Source organism: Tenebrio molitor, chromosome 5 (assembly GCF_963966145.1).
Source record: "Tenebrio molitor chromosome 5, icTenMoli1.1, whole genome shotgun sequence".
NCBI classification, from domain to species: Eukaryota; Metazoa; Arthropoda; class Insecta; order Coleoptera; family Tenebrionidae; genus Tenebrio; species Tenebrio molitor.
Window position 1 is genome coordinate 9,023,981 of NC_091050.1, and position 15,780 is coordinate 9,039,760.

Sequence of the window (15,780 nt, forward strand, 5' to 3'; positions counted from 1 at the left end):
ATTATATTAAACAACCACCTGGACGAAGTTGATTGGTTTCATATTTCAGCTATTCAAAAATTATGTGAAGATTTTTAAAAGAATTCAATACCAATTTGTTCCATACAGGGTTTTTCACTAGTGATAATGAGCCCAACGGAATTGAAAATGCAACTCACAATACATTTGCAAGGTTATAATAACCTGGTTATTATTTTTTGGTAAATGTCAGTTGTGATAAATAAAATTATTGGAAACAAAGTCATAATGCTATATTCATAATTTGATTTTAAAACAATACTATATCTAAAATAACCACGTCTACTTTGCAAATGAATTGTGGGTTGCATTTTCAATTCCGTCGAGCTCATTTATCACTCGTGAAATATCTTGTACCTATAGGCAGTTGAAAACAAAAATGACACTTTCAGATATGGAAATTTCATATGAAAAAGGCTAAACTATGACTTTGTTCTAAGTAAAAAAATTTATGATCCTTAAAAACAAAAAAACAAGGAACAACCATATGTTCGTTATTTTCACTATCTCTATCGACAGTCGACACTATTCTTTTGCTATAGGTTATTAAGCTCATAATGCATTTTTATTTGTATCTAAAATATTTTGTTGCAAGGAAAGGACACTCAATAAGTTGCAATTCGTACAATTCAATACATAAGTAGGTACACAAGTGTCGATGAGTTTCAAAACGTGATCAATGCAATTGTGCAATTATCACACGATGAAAAGTGTTATCAGTGTTATCACTGATATCACAATTGGTACATAATCTTTTATTGATCGACAGAACTCGTAGCATTATGCGCAAATTGTTTTCTACAACTTCAAGGTGAAAAAATAGTTGCTGAAGTCGTTGGTTAAGTAAGAATCTTCGAAAATGTGAAATCTTTGATAGACCTGCTTTAGTACTGCACACCAAAAAACAATACAAAACAAACAATCAATTAATGACAGAACAACTCAAAATTTTTGTAAGTGACAAGGAAACACTTATCTCTATGACGCGTTACTGATAATAATAATGATAATAATGACATAATGCACTTATCTCCCCTTAAAAACTGGGGTATTTTGATGAAAATATCAATTTGTGCTACATAGGCCTATATATCAGTGACTGTATAATTTTTTTTCAAAAATGAACAGAAATTACTTTTATCATTTTCTCAAATATGTGATTAACGGCTTTAAATATCTGATGGGCTACGAAGATCCACCAAAAATGTTATTAGAACGTGAAGAGGGATTTTTCCAAATTTGCATCGGTGCAGAAATGTTAAACAAATTGGATGGAAAATTTTCCGATACCAATACTAAGTTTCCTCGAGGGACTGAAACAGTTATCGAGATTCCTATTTCGCTTGGAAGACAATTATATGCAGCCTGCATTGAGTCTGTTTTTACACAAGAAGAAATAAACGATGAAATTATAACCGAACTGAGTAAGAAACACGAAGACTTTAAAAGTAAATTAATAGAAGGATTGGAAATAAATAACGGGAGCATTAATGCTTTTACTTTGGAGGTAATGTATTAGAAGCGTACGTTAATAAATACTATGAAGTCCTTTTAGAATTTATCTGAAGAAGATTCTGACACAAATGCAGACTTTTTGTCACTCGATGGGATAAATGTAACAGACTCGGTGAAATCATATCGCCATCAAGTTCACACATATTTAACACAACATGATAAGTTTTTCAAGAAAGCAGAAACATGTTTAAAAGCAAACAAAAGAAATGCTGCTAACAATTATTTTGAAAAAGCTCACGAACAGTTGCAGCTATATAAAGAAGCAAAGAATTTACTATTTGAAATTTTGACAGAAAAATGTTCGAAAAATCAAAATATTCTGGATCTTCATGGTTTCTTGGTCAAAGAAGCCATCCGAGTTTTAGATAATTTTTTGGATGACAACATAGTTAAGCTTCAAAGCGAAATGTTGGATACAAAATCGTTAATGGTAATAACAGGCAGGGGAATCCACAGCCGCAACGGAATTCCTAAAATTAAGCCTGCAGTGCAAAAAAGGCTTCAAGAAAGACGTTTAAAGTATGTTAACTTATCATATTCGTTTGTGATTTTGTTATTAACAGAGATAATGATATATTTTTAGGTATAGTGAAGGAAATCCTGGATTCTTGAAAGTCAAGATCACGTTATATTCTTACTTATCTGAAGATTTAGATGATGTGTTTTAATCCAAAATAATGCATTTTGGAATATTTAAATGTAAAGAAAACTGAATGGTCATATCTCTAATACATATCTAGTTAAAAATAAGTGCCGCCGGATGGTGGAGGGTTTAGAAAGTAATTTGAGTAAATTTGTCAATAATTCAAAAAATAACATGTTGGAAGCTTATCAAAATTATATTTTTTATTTCTGACGTTTTCTCAAGGTTGGTAGAACTGGAATGCCTCGCTGCCTCGTTGAAGATTGGAGGTCGGAGGGAAACGTTACTCGTGACGTAAATCAACCCAGAAACTTTGAGTGTTCGAATAGAATAGAACCCAAGGTTTATAAGCTCCGTGGATTTTATTCTAGTGAGGGAACACCTAACGCTTGATGGACAGACTCTGTCGTAAAAGTTTAGTGCATTATACAGCGTGATCAACAATGACTGAGTCTGTTGGCAATGAAACAATTGAAAATACTGGTGATTTTTGTCTAATAATTGGCACTGACCACGCACTGACCGGATTTTTTAACTTGAGATGACATTACAAACATTCTTGGTTATGCAGGTTATGTTTATACTATTACAAAAATTAACCTTCGTTGGTAAATTTTAAATTTGCTAAATTTCATTGTTACCAACAGACTCAGTCATTCTTGATCACTCCGTATATAACGTCACGAGTATCTTTTGCGGGGGGGAAAAATTCAGACTATTGTTTTAAATGGGAACGAGGCATCTCTATCTCTAACTTCGATCATATATGATCGAAGATCTCTAAACACATCTCAGTTCTACCAACCTTGCGTTTTCTTTAGTGTAGTGCCCTCTAACGGCGAACATCGAGTTATCCGTCCCATTGCGGAACGCACTCCAGAATTGTCAATGTCAAATCCACATGATCAAAAGTCATGAATGTGTAAAGTTATCCAACTGGGCAAAGTTCATCATTCGGCATATTTCGAAAAGCAGGGGGAGTGTGTTGTGTTTACAGTTAATTTGATATTTGTATAAATTTCGAACGATGTCGGCGTTACGATTTTTCGGGGCTTTGACCAAAATCTCGCGTACTAACATAAAACTGAGCCATGCAGGTAAAACCAGTTCATATTTTAATTAATGAAATGTTGATTTAGTTGTTAAGTGTTGCACTTTGCACCTGAATTCCGAAAATAATTTTGTAATGCTTTTTTTTAGTTCAAATCCGCTGCGTGGCCTCACAGGAGAGAAAGCACACGAAATTTAAGGTTGTCGATAATGTTGGAGTGATTGTTTTAAATTCACCTGGAGTCAAAGTAAGTATAAAAAATAGCAATGACTCAAAAAAATGGCAGAGATCGATCTGCTGTTTCGTTTCGTGGTAAAAAACCGACAGATTTGCTGTTTGAAAACAGTTTTTTTATTTGTACTTTTTGGTGTGTCAGAATGTGAATAATAAAACAAAATTTGACAGTACATGTCAACAAAATTTTGATTTTTGCTAATATCTAAAAATGAATGGGAAAGTTTTGGAGATTGGTTCCACTATAAATATTGAACGGAGCGATGGCAGAGTCCATCCAGCTATTGTGGCCAGCATCAACTATGACCTGGACATAGTTGGAGTTGAGTGGTTCGAAACAGGTGAAACAAAAGGCAAAGAGATCGATTTTAACTGCGTGACCGCGTTAAATCCCAACGTCACCGCGATTAAAAGCGACGTTCAAAGATTTAGTGAGTGTTCATCAGACATTGCCCTAGTGAACAAACCCAAAAAACGTCAATCCATAGCGGTGTATAATAGCCGCGTCAAGTCGTCAAAATCGCGAATCACTCAAGACAACTTGAGCAACGGCCCAAAAACAAAAAATTCATCCAAAGAGAGGTACCCCCAAACTTCGCGATCTGTCATCGAGCACGTCTCCAGCAGCTTCGAAAGCACCGTCGTTAAGAAAATCGGAAAGATGGAACACGACAGGATAGAAAGACGCAAAAAGCAAGCCGAAAGCAAAGCGGAAAAAGTGGAACTAACGAAAAGGAACGCCGACAATCCCCACTGGGTGTTGCACCAAATGATCGCGGATTATTGCAAAAACTTGCAGTACAATCCTTTGACAGTCGACGACATGATCGAGGACCGTCTGATAACGGTCTGCGTGAGGAAGCGACCTCTAAACAAGAACGAACTGGTCAAGAAGGAAGTCGACGTCATCACGGTTCCGAGCAAGAACCAGTTGATCGTTCACGAACCTAAAACCAAAGTAGATCTGACCAAGTACCTCGAAAATCACCTCTTCAAATTCGATTACACCTTCAACGAAACGTGCAACAACGAAATCGTCTACAAATACACGGCGCAACCGCTGATCAAGACGATCTTTGAGGGTGGTTTTGCCACCTGTTTCGCGTACGGCCAGACAGGTTCAGGTAAAACGTACACCATGAGCGGAGATTTATTCAGGAATAGTCCAAACAAAGGCATTTACGCTATGGCAGCGACGGACATATTCCGACTAGTCGCTTCTGCGAGATACAAACATTTGAATCTAATCGTTACTTGTAGTTTTTTTGAAATTTACTCTCGAAAAGTCCTCGACTTGTTGAATCGTAAAGGCGACTTGAAGATCTTGGAAGATGGGAAGCAACAAGTGCAAGTTGTGGGTCTCACGGAGAAGGTCGTCTCTTCAGTTAACGAGGTTCTTGAGTTGATACACCAGGGTAACACGGCGAGGACTTCGGGGCAAACGTCGGCCAACGAGAATTCGTCGCGCTCCCACGCAGTCTTCCAAATCTATCTGAGACCAGCGAAAAAATTCCACACCTTGCACGGAAAATTTTCGCTGATCGATTTGGCCGGAAACGAGCGCGGGGCTGACACTCTGTCGTCCACCAAGGTGACCAGAATGGAGGGAGGAGAGATCAACAAATCGCTCCTGGCTCTGAAAGAGTGCATCAGAGCGCTGGGGCGCAAGGGGGCTCATCTACCGTTCAGACTGAGCAAGCTGACCCAAGTCCTTCGGGATTCGTTCATCGGGTCAAATTCTAAGACTTGCATGATTGCGATGGTGTCGCCGGGGGTGAGCTCTTGCGAAAACACGCTGAACACGCTCCGCTACGCCGACAGGGTGAAAGAGTTGGGGGGAGGCGAATTACAGCAGCTGACCACGATAACCGAGAAGAACGACGAGATCATCTCGCTCGGATCAGACGAAGAGATGCTGTTCAAGCAAGACAACTTCTCCGACAGCGTAGAAGAACTGAAGATTGTGAAGGAGAAAGTGTCCACTTGCCACAAAGGCGCAGTAGAGAAGCTTCAAGATGCCCTCAAGGAAGCCAAATACTTGACCAAATGTATAGAGAACGACCCGGAGAAGTACTGTAGAAATTTCGAAGATTTCGTCGACGACACTGTGGCTTTTTTGTTGAACGTTAAAAATTATGTCATTGAATATAAAATGAAACTGTTGGTTGAGGATTAATTTTTCATAATAAATTGTCTGGCAAAATCGATTTTCTCTCCATGTTTGGGTGTCTTTTTAGGTGAACTCTTTGAATGGCGAGGTCATGGGCGAGTTCGGAGCGCTCCTGCACGAAATCGAGTCCAACCCGCAGGTCCAGGCGGCGGTGTTGATCTCCACCAAACCCGGTTGCTTCCTGGCCGGCGCGGACATCGGCATGTTGGAGAAGTGCCGAACCGCGGAAGAGGTGACCAAGTTGTCGCGAGAAGGCCAGGAAATGCTCTTCGCCATCGAAGGCAGCAAGAAACCCATCGTCGCCGCGATCCAGGGTGCGTGCCTGGGGGGCGGCCTGGAAGTGGCGCTCTCCTGCCACTACAGAATCGCCGTCAAAGACAGGAAGACCGGTTTGGGCCTGCCGGAAGTGATGCTGGGTCTGCTCCCGGGGGCCGGAGGCACTCAGCGTTTGCCTCGGCTGATTTCGGTTCCCAACGCGCTGGACATGGCTCTCACCGGAAAGACTCTGCGAGCCGACAAGGCGAAGAAGATGGGAATCGTGGATTTGCTGGTGGACCCCCTAGGTCCGGGCTTGAGCGATCCGGAAGAAGTGACCCAACAGTATTTGGAGACGGTGGCGATAAGCATCGCCAAACAGTTGGCCAGCGGGAAACTGAAGGTCGACAGGAAGAAGACGGGCCTGACCGATCGACTCATGGAGTTCGCTCTGCAGTACGACTGGGTGAAGAATCAGATCTTCGGGAAGGCCAAAGCGCAAGTCATGAAGATGTCCGGAGGATTGTATCCGGCACCGCTCAAGGTATTTCTTCGTTGCAGTTTGACACGGATTCGAGGGGTTTGTTTTTAGATATTGGAAGTGGTGCGCACCGGAATCGACAAAGGTAAGAAAGCTGGTTTCGAAGCCGAATCCAAAGCTTTCGGAGAGCTTGCGATGACGCCCCAATCCAGGGGATTGATGAACTTGTTCCGGGGACAAACGGAGTGCAAGAAGAATCGCTTTGGTAAACCTTCGAGAGAGGTCAAAACTGTTGCTGTGCTGGGGGCCGGCTTGATGGGTGCTGGGATTGGTCAAGTTTCCGTCGACAAAGGATACCACGTCATTTTGAAAGACACCAATCCGCTGGGTCTAGCTCGTGGTGTCGGTCAAATCCAAACAGGTCTTGATTCTGCAGTGAAGAGGAAGAAGATGACCGGGTAAGATCGTCTTTGCGACTGTTTCATTTCTCTAAAGGACTGTCTGCAGGCTTGAACGAGACAGATTCATGGCCAATCTGGATGCCAGTCTGGACTACAAAAATTTCAATAAGGCTGATATAGTAATCGAGGCTGTGTTCGAAGATTTAAACATAAAACATAAAGTTATGAAGGAGGTCGAAGCTGTTATTCCACAAAACTGCGTGTTCGCTACCAACACCAGTGCTATTCCAATCACAAAAATCGCTGCCGGCTCTTCCAGGCCAGACAAAGTCATTGGTATTTTAACACAAGCAGCAATGGACAATCGAATCAAACAATTGTCGTTGCAGGCATGCATTACTTTTCTCCCGTCGACAAAATGCAACTTTTGGAAATCATCACGACCGACAAAACTAGCAAAGACACCACAGCTGTCGCTGTAGACGTCGGGTTGAAACAAGGGAAAGTCGTGATAATTGTCGGTGACGGTCCCGGCTTCTACACCACCCGCATCCTGGCAACAATGATGTCGGAGTCCATAAGGTTGTTGCAGGAGGGCGTCGACCCCAAGGACCTGGACTCTCTCACGAAGAAGTTCGGTTTTCCTGTCGGAGCGGCGACGCTGTCAGACGAAGTGGGCCTAGACGTGGGCTCGCACATCGGTCCCGATCTCTACAAGGTACGGTGGTCGCAGTAACAGCCCCCAACGTTTCTAACGTCGTGTTTCAGGCGTTCGGGGAACGATTCGGAGGGGGTGATTTGGGGGTGATGCGCGACGTCGTCCAAGCTGGATTCTTAGGCCGCAAATCCGGAAAAGGCATTTACATTTATCAGAAGGGTAGCAAAAACCGCGACGTTAACCCCGAAGTTTTGGACATAATCAAGCGATACTCGCTTCAACCGAAAGGGGCGTTCGAAGACGAGGACAAGCAGTTGAGGATGGTTTCGAGATTCGTTAACGAAGCGGTGCTGTGTTTGGAGGAGAAGATATTAGCCAGTCCTTTGGAGGGTGATGTTGGCGCAGTATTTGGGTTGGGATTCCCACCGTTCACGGGCGGACCGTTCCGCTGGGTCGATTCTTACGGTGCAGCTAAATTAGTTCGAAAAATGGAGCAATTCGAGAATTCCTACGGATTACCTTTCAAACCTGCTCAGACTTTGCTGGATATGGCGAAGGATCCTAGCAAGAAATTCTACAGCCAATAAAAGATGTATTGTTATGTGCCTTGTCTTTTGAAGCTATTTTGTACTGAACGGAATTCTATTTCATATTTTTATATAACACAATAATAAATACAATAGTGTGTTCATTGTTTATCGGACTACTTAAGGTCTATTTTTTTTTCTGTAAATAAATTTTAATCTATTTGTCACAATTGGCTTTTGCTTGTACCTAACGAGTGTTCAAAATTGGCACGTTTGGGGTTGTGTGATAACGCTTGTCGTCACTCAACCTGCACAGAACTTATATTATTTTCAAAAATATGCACCAAAGGGATTGGTTCCTGAACGCAAGTGATTGTAGATTATAGCATATTTTATAATGTCTATGTAAAGGGAGCAGTTTTTCCAATATATATAGATTAAAAACATCGCAATTATGTTATGTGACTTAAAAAGACTTAAAAAATTTCAATCTAACGGTAATGGTTCTTAAACAGCGGATGTTGATTTTTTTTGAACTGTTACTCAATTTTTCATAAAGTTCGGGTAAAAATTTAATTAAAACCCCTTCAGCCACACGTTTAAAATCAGTAAATTTTGTAATTATTATTTTAAGTAGCGAAGGATTAAATTGTAAAAAAGAGGTACTTTGACACTGGGAAAGCAACAGCAGTCGGAGCGCTTGCCGTCTTTAAGACGGTTTCCAATAATGAAAATAATTTCTTTTTCGTGGAGCTTTTCTAAAGACAACTCGGACGGGTGAATGCTGTGATATCATCACCAATTTTTTTTTAAATGGGTAGTATCTGAGACTTTTAAAGGTGAAAAGAGGGAAACAATGAAATTCCAATTTTACACCGAAGTTTCTTTAATGTAAAAATGATATTCACATAACCTAATCTAGATATTTTGTTTGATATCACCAAAGCAATGTCGACACCAATAAACTAACAAAGTAAAACAACTACGCAATGTGCGTGCTATTTATGGTAATTTTTTGTTTTGAAATTCAAGTTCTTGTATTCTTACACTTTTATAAAAAAAAATGGTTCCTCAGCAACTGTCTCTGTTACTCAAAAAAATAAGTATTATACGCTAAGAATATTGGAAAATAAAGGAATTACGTGAAATATGTGTTTTTTTAAAACCTACACAATTACAGATTCTGTGCTAACATCTAGCGAAAGTTCTTTACACAAATGCAACTCAAAAACGCAGCGAGTGAGGCGAATTAACTCTTTGTGCTTCATGTGAAGTTGAGAGGAAACGTTAAATTCACAATTACTAGACGACCATTATAATTAGTTCTTTAGTGAGATCCTCTGTCAAAAAAAAAATCAATAAGAAAGCTTGGTGCAGGTTTACTACGCTACAAAAAAGCTTTTTAAGATTCTGGAGTGGTTCTTCTAATTGATTTTAAAGGACATAATACCATCACAGCGTGGTTTATTACATTTCTCTAACATGTTAGTTAAAGGAAATGGATGTGACACTGGAAATGACGTGATACTGGAAATGACGTGACCATGTACTTACAAGTCGATGTTCTCGAAAATAAAGAAGTTATATATGCCGTTTCGGTACATTTGAAAGGATTGTTTTTAAATTATACAGAATACTTTATGGGCGATAATAATGAGCCCGACGAAATTGAAAATGCAACCCGCAATACAAACGCGCAACGGTAGAAGCATTTATATTACATTCGCCATAAATCAAAATCATGTCTGTTTTCTCATCGTTCGAATACATTTTAATCGTCGTTTAAAACAATACGATATTTAAAACAACCAGGTTCACTTTGTAAATGTATTGTGGGTTGGATTTCAATTCCGCCTGGCCCATTATCACTCGTGAAATACCTGTAGGTATACAATATTTTAATTCTACAATGTAATTCATTTTCTTACATGTGTCCATAATGTTTACATTCGTTTCCAAGGCGAGATAACTTCTCCACCTCTCACATATCCCAGTTTTATAAAAAAAAAAAATTGATATAATGTTTCCAAACATATCCTGATTAAATAATACTAATTCCTCAAGTTAAGACTTCGCCTCATTGTATTTTCTTTTTTCTCTAATAAAGGCCATGCAATTATTATAAAAAAGGGATCACGGCATCGAGACCGGATTTATTTATCATTTTTATGTTTTCTACATTTTTTTTTAAATTTCTATCACGTATAGTAATGATAATTCCTTTGAAACCGTTATTTTTTCTACAATTTTCATATTTATTCAAAAGTAAGTTTAGGAAGGAACTATTTTAAATTAAATTATTAACTTTAGACAAGTTAATTTTGTTAATTCCTAATTTAATTTAGCATTATTTCTATTATGTTAAGCGTTGTGTATGGTTTATTGTTTAATTAATTTTTTTAAAAACGTTTCTAAAAGTGTATTAGGTGGTAGGTATATACAGGGTTATTCACTTAAGAAGACGAAGCTGACCAGGTAAAAAAAATGCAACCCAAAATACAATTTATAAAGCTATCTCGAACCCTATTCCTATTACATTAATGCACATAAAATATAGATAGCTTTTAATTTAACATCAGCCTAATGAATGTCAAGTTCTGAAAGAATAATAAATAAATACCTCTCTCAACTGTTACCACCGGCTCTCTGGAGCGATCGAACTGTCGAGAATCCATCTTCGGGGCCGGTGTCAATTTGTGGACCGATGGCGATGCCTCTTCCACGCCGGAGTGACTCTGGAAAGAGCCCGTTGGGTCCCGCCTCTCGAGATGCAGGTCGTCTCGAAGAAGACCATTTTTTTGTTCAGCTCACTTTTACGGAGCCGAAGTTTTTTTTGTAGAGGGAGAGGAGAGGACTGAACGAAATGAACACGTTTAGAGCGTGAAAGAAAGTGAGCGAATTTCGGCCGGCATCACCTATTTATACGAAAGTTGGTACACCACGCGACACGAACGCAACCTGCTCATTGGCCGGCCAATGAGAGTGCAGACGCGAACTGCGCCCAATGACGTTATGAAATATGATTTTTTTAAATTCACTTTGTTCTTATATGGGACGAGTTAAAATAATACAATACAAGGACAAATAATTCTGGTCAATTAAATTTTAATCGTATCTATTTATTTTAATATATACAATAATTTTGCAATTTCAAAAAACTCAGTTTCCTCAGTACATATACCATTTAGGTATATTTATTTATATTTTTTTTAACTCCAAGAGAGATCTGCAATCTGCCCAGTGGGCAATAAGCGTTTGTTATGACTAGGAGATGTCATATAGTGTATCACTCAGTAAATGATCACCTTTAAAAATTACATTTATAAAAAGGGAAAATATAAAACGCAACCAGTTATACACATGTGAAAACACTAAATAACCACCAACATTAATGTTTTTTTTTAATTTAAAATTTATTTGTTCGTAGGTGATTACTACAATGATAATGTACATTATTTGTCACAAAGGTTTTACAAGACATTTAATTTTTCTTGCTGTTTACCGATATAAGTTACATTCTTTTTATAAATAATTACATGCTGGTAGGAAAATTAATAAGTATGGATATTTATATAAAAAATAATCAGTTAAAATGATGTTTACTATAATACTGTGCCACTACTGTACACTACTACTCTCATTTTAGGTGATGAAAGAAGATATGTGTGTAAAGTGGCCAAATTTTTGAGATACTTTGTTAGATATGTCTAAATCTCGTAAACAGCCGTGATTTGTTTATACCTTCAGAATTATAATTTTTAAACGGTGATTCATTTGACCTACCATCGAATTCTTGTCAGGTTTTTGTCGTACTTTTTAGAAAAATTGTTGGAGGATGTGAAAATTTTGGAAACGTGCAAGGCGGTTAATTATAGACAATGCAGCATAGGTGAAACATTCGGGTGGAAGCACGGTTGAATAACTGGATGGCAGGCAGGGACCGGGCGTCGAGTCCTAGAGGTGAGGTGAGAGAGGTCTTTTAAATTAACATCTTCGCGAGCGGCGCAAAGGAGCGTTGTCCCTAAAAATAGTGGCATCACAATGGATCGAGGAGGACCTTGGATGAGTGAGGCTAATTTATATAGGATTGTTTTGAGGTCAGAATTTCGAGTCGGGGGAGAGCTGAAAAAAGCCCGGCGGCCAGGCAGGCCGACGTCGGCGCGCGTAGTGGCGCCTCCGGCGGGTGCGCCTGCGCCGCGACGCTGCTGGCGTCGGGACGGTGCGCCCGGCCGGACCCGGGGGACCGGGCCAGTGCCGCGCCGACTACCGCACGACCGATCGAAATGCCGAGCTGATATTTATTAATATCCGAAGCCAAGAGCGAGCTCTAGTGTGCAACACGCACAACGACACACTTGTGAGTGGTGATGACGACGAGGGTGGTCCGCCGCGAGTGACCGGTGCGTCGTGGTGAGCATGCAACAGGCGAACCAGGTGGGGGACAACGGGGGCCCGGCCACCTCCCCCGCGGCCACCGGGGCCACGGGCACGGCCACCACCAGGAGCCACGTGAACGGCGGCCGGTTCGACTTCGACGACGGCGGCACCTACTGCGGCGGCTGGGAGGAGGGCAAGGCGCACGGACACGGCGTCTGCACCGGTCCCAAGGGCCAGGGGGCCTACTCCGGATCCTGGCATTACGGATTCGAAGTCTCCGGGGTCTATACTTGGCCGAGGTAATACAACACTCGATCCCGCCGGCTCGGGCCCGACCAAGTCTCCACGTCACGCTTCCACAAGACACGGCTCGAGCTTTCGAACCCCCACAACGCTTCCTGCCACTTTTGCTCCGCGTGCCGCAAAAATCAACCCGTTCTCGACAGCGACCGTATTCCCTGCTTTTAGGAAGTTTCCAGACACGCGGCAAAAATAGAACCAAAGGCCCGATAACTGAGTAGGTAGCTTAAATTGAGCAATTAACGCCACCGATTAAATTTTTATAAGAAAGTGGGAGATTCCGAGACGCTGTGACACTCGCAGATTTGCCGGAGCTCGAGTCGCTTCTCTGCAATGGACGCAGTGACGTCTCCACTGTCAAAAACTACACAATTTACACTCAATCCTGAATTTACATTTTCCATTATTATTCATTGTTTCGAATTTTTCCATTTTCTCAAGTGGAAAGTCGCCATCTGTTTGGATGAAAATATGTATTTCCAAACTTTTTACACTATCGAGCAAGCTCATCAGGTGGTTTCGAAAGGTTTCGTGCGGAACTGGCACAGACTAAACTCTCTTGGAAAAGTTTTTCAATAATTTAATATCTTTGTACATGTCAAGTCTAATTTACTACCATCCATCAACTTGCCTATTTCTAACAATGCACACAATATTGTATCTGCAAAATTAAGAACCCAAAAGAGAATTCCTTTCTACTCTTTGAATAAAGCAATTTTGGACAAACCTCTAACATAATATTTTAATAAAGATTTCTTTTGATCAAAATTTGTTTATCTATTGTCAACTCCGTTCCCGCAAATTACTTTTTTGTATCTTACATGAAGAAAATGTGGCGTTTGAATGTGTCGTGATTCATGGACATAACGTTCGAGGTTGACTGCAGAAGAAAATATCAATAAGAAATGCAAAACAAGTGTCGCACGACCAGTAACAAAACGACAGCACGATTGGTCAAAATATCATCCATCTATCGATAGATTACTTGGACATCTTCCTTGCAGAACAAGTGTCAACTGGTACTATAGTCTTCTTTAAATTCTGAGAAGTATTGACTAAAATTAGACAGATAACATATCCGTACTTATCAATTGAACAAGTTACAAGAGTTTGTGTCCTTGAAAATATTTTGCATCATATTCATGATGGTTCAATACTGAAAGCTTCCAGTACCTCGTCTTTGTTGATTTGTTGGTTTGATTTATAACCGTAATCAACTTTTCTTAGAATTGTAAAACTACTGTACGAATGTCGGAGAAAATCCCATCGATCAAGTGTGACCAATGAAAGTGGGAAAAATTGAACTCGCTTAATTATTAGTTTCAGAATGTTTCCTAGAAGTTATTAGAGTAGCCACATTTCCCGGTCTTTGAACTCCTAAGCTGCTATCATTTCAAATAACTTTCCAAGTTTTGTTTTTAGCTGTTGTCAATTTATCAGATGTTGTTGGTGCGAAGGGGTTTAATTATTGCTAATTTATAATTGCGTATCGTATGCACGGACATAAATAATCTTAACGAGGGTGATGTTGTCACGAAATTGGGGGCAAGCAACCAAAACAACCGCGGCAAAATTGATTTTGTTCGCATTTTCACCGCACAATAAGTGTAATTTTCTGTTTACAACAGACATTCAAGAAAATGCGAATATATTACCTGCTAGTTTAAGTCAAACAAATAGTATATTGTTATACGAGTTGCACAAGACAACGAGTTAAATGAGTGTAACATGCTATTTTTTCTATTTCGCCTTCATTCATATAATTTTTTTTTATTAAAAATAATTATCTAGTGTCTTTTATTTTAATGGAATTGGGTTGGTATTAAAATTAAATTTCAAATTGTCCCAAATTTTGTTACAATAATAACTTACCCCCTTAATAGTTTATTTTGATCCAAAACATGGATTCAGATTCATTTTTGACATCACATTTAACACAACAGTTTAACACTGGCATTAGTGGCATTTACGGTACTATATCAATACCAACCCCACATTCAATAATCACTAGAAACGATGATATAAAATCGAATTTTGTGCAACTGAAAACAGTTACACAAAATGCTCTTTATAACAGTGAAACAGAAAAAATCAATTCTTTTTATTTATTGAAATTTTTGACATTTGAAAATATGTATTTTTTTCTCAATAAATTACTTCTAGAATCGGCTAAATTTTACTATAATATACAGTTTGTTTAATTGTAGGTTGTAGGGTTTCAGATTTAGCAAGAATTAGGGATTCTGTGTGCTCCGTGGAATCGTTGTGACAATATCTTTCAACATTTCATTTATTTGAAAGCAATCGCTTACGGCGCAACATTTGAACATTACGGAAGGTCAAAATAGAAGCCAATAAAATATTGATCACAATTTATGCCTGGCCGATACGAACTAATTAATATGATCGGAAAAACTGCGTCAAACACTAAACAAACATGAAACAATATCGATCGAAGCTAAGTAGATTATTTTTTCAAATGATTTTTTATTCATGCCAAATTTTAGACCCTTCAAGCGCAGCATTAATTTGTTTTTATTACACTTTATTACGGTGACAGTTCGTTTATTTTTATTGTCGTCACATTTTCCAGTGGATGCGAAAGTCGAACGATCACTTTATGTCTTTGCCACAGTTTGGAATCAGCTGAAAGCGCAGTTTAAAGTGTAAAGCAAAGTGTACAAGAAAATAACGTTTTGTAGCTTGTAAGCTCGCGGCCATAAAATTCTTCGGTCTGTTACGACAGAAAAACGGTTTAACAACTGTGTTTTACTTGTCAACAACTTTCCAAGAAGTGTTTTTTGTCGTTTATCGAGTCGAGGCCACTGTTAACAATATTGTCCATGTGTACCTACAACACTTACATGTCATCAGTATCAAAAACTAATAACAAAACCGTGTTTATTTGTGCAAAACAACTGCGATTAATTAAACGTTGCACGTTGGTCCTTTCAAGTCCGCAGGATGACGTTCGAATGGAAAATTTTCAGGGTGAAGTTGCGTTGTTGTGCAACTAGCACCTGTTGCAGTTTCGGCTAGGTAGAAGTAAAAGTGAAATCTTTCCGCTTCCACTGCGGTGCTTCCAGTGGCGTTTTTAAATCCCCATTAGCCGATCTTTCGATCCTTCCTGGGCAGAAATAGTTTTGTTTA

The 15,780-nt window shown here is 39.5% G+C and overlaps 3 protein-coding genes across 5 annotated transcripts in view; all 3 read left to right on the top strand.

The window, feature by feature from the left end:
• The first annotated feature begins 3,060 nt into the window (after window positions 1-3,060).
• On the top strand, window positions 3,061-8,183 carry Mtpalpha (monolysocardiolipin acyltransferase Mtpalpha). The gene is made up of 7 exons (XM_069047099.1): window positions 3,061-3,273; window positions 3,377-3,474; window positions 5,699-6,430; window positions 6,479-6,825; window positions 6,875-7,104; window positions 7,158-7,486; window positions 7,537-8,183. Exons 1-7 carry the CDS (start codon window positions 3,204-3,206, stop codon window positions 8,011-8,013), a joined length of 2,283 nt encoding a protein of 760 aa, XP_068903200.1. The 5' UTR covers window positions 3,061-3,203; the 3' UTR covers window positions 8,014-8,183.
• On the top strand, window positions 3,481-5,668 carry LOC138130560 (kinesin-like protein Klp10A). The gene has a single exon (XM_069047102.1). It carries the CDS (start codon window positions 3,673-3,675, stop codon window positions 5,635-5,637), a length of 1,965 nt encoding a protein of 654 aa, XP_068903203.1. The 5' UTR covers window positions 3,481-3,672; the 3' UTR covers window positions 5,638-5,668.
• Window positions 8,184-12,133: 3,950 nt separating the features above from the next.
• Window positions 12,134-15,780, top strand: part of jp (junctophilin) — a 40,951-nt gene continuing 37,304 nt past the window's right edge. The window contains exon 1 of one of the 3 annotated variants that reach the window (XM_069047097.1): window positions 12,134-12,629. In XM_069047097.1, coding sequence (XP_068903198.1) covers window positions 12,370-12,629 — 260 coding nt within the window. In that variant the 5' untranslated portion in view covers window positions 12,134-12,369. The remainder of the gene's footprint in view (window positions 12,630-15,780) is intronic. The other 2 variants (XM_069047096.1, XM_069047095.1) reach the window with 2 other exon arrangements.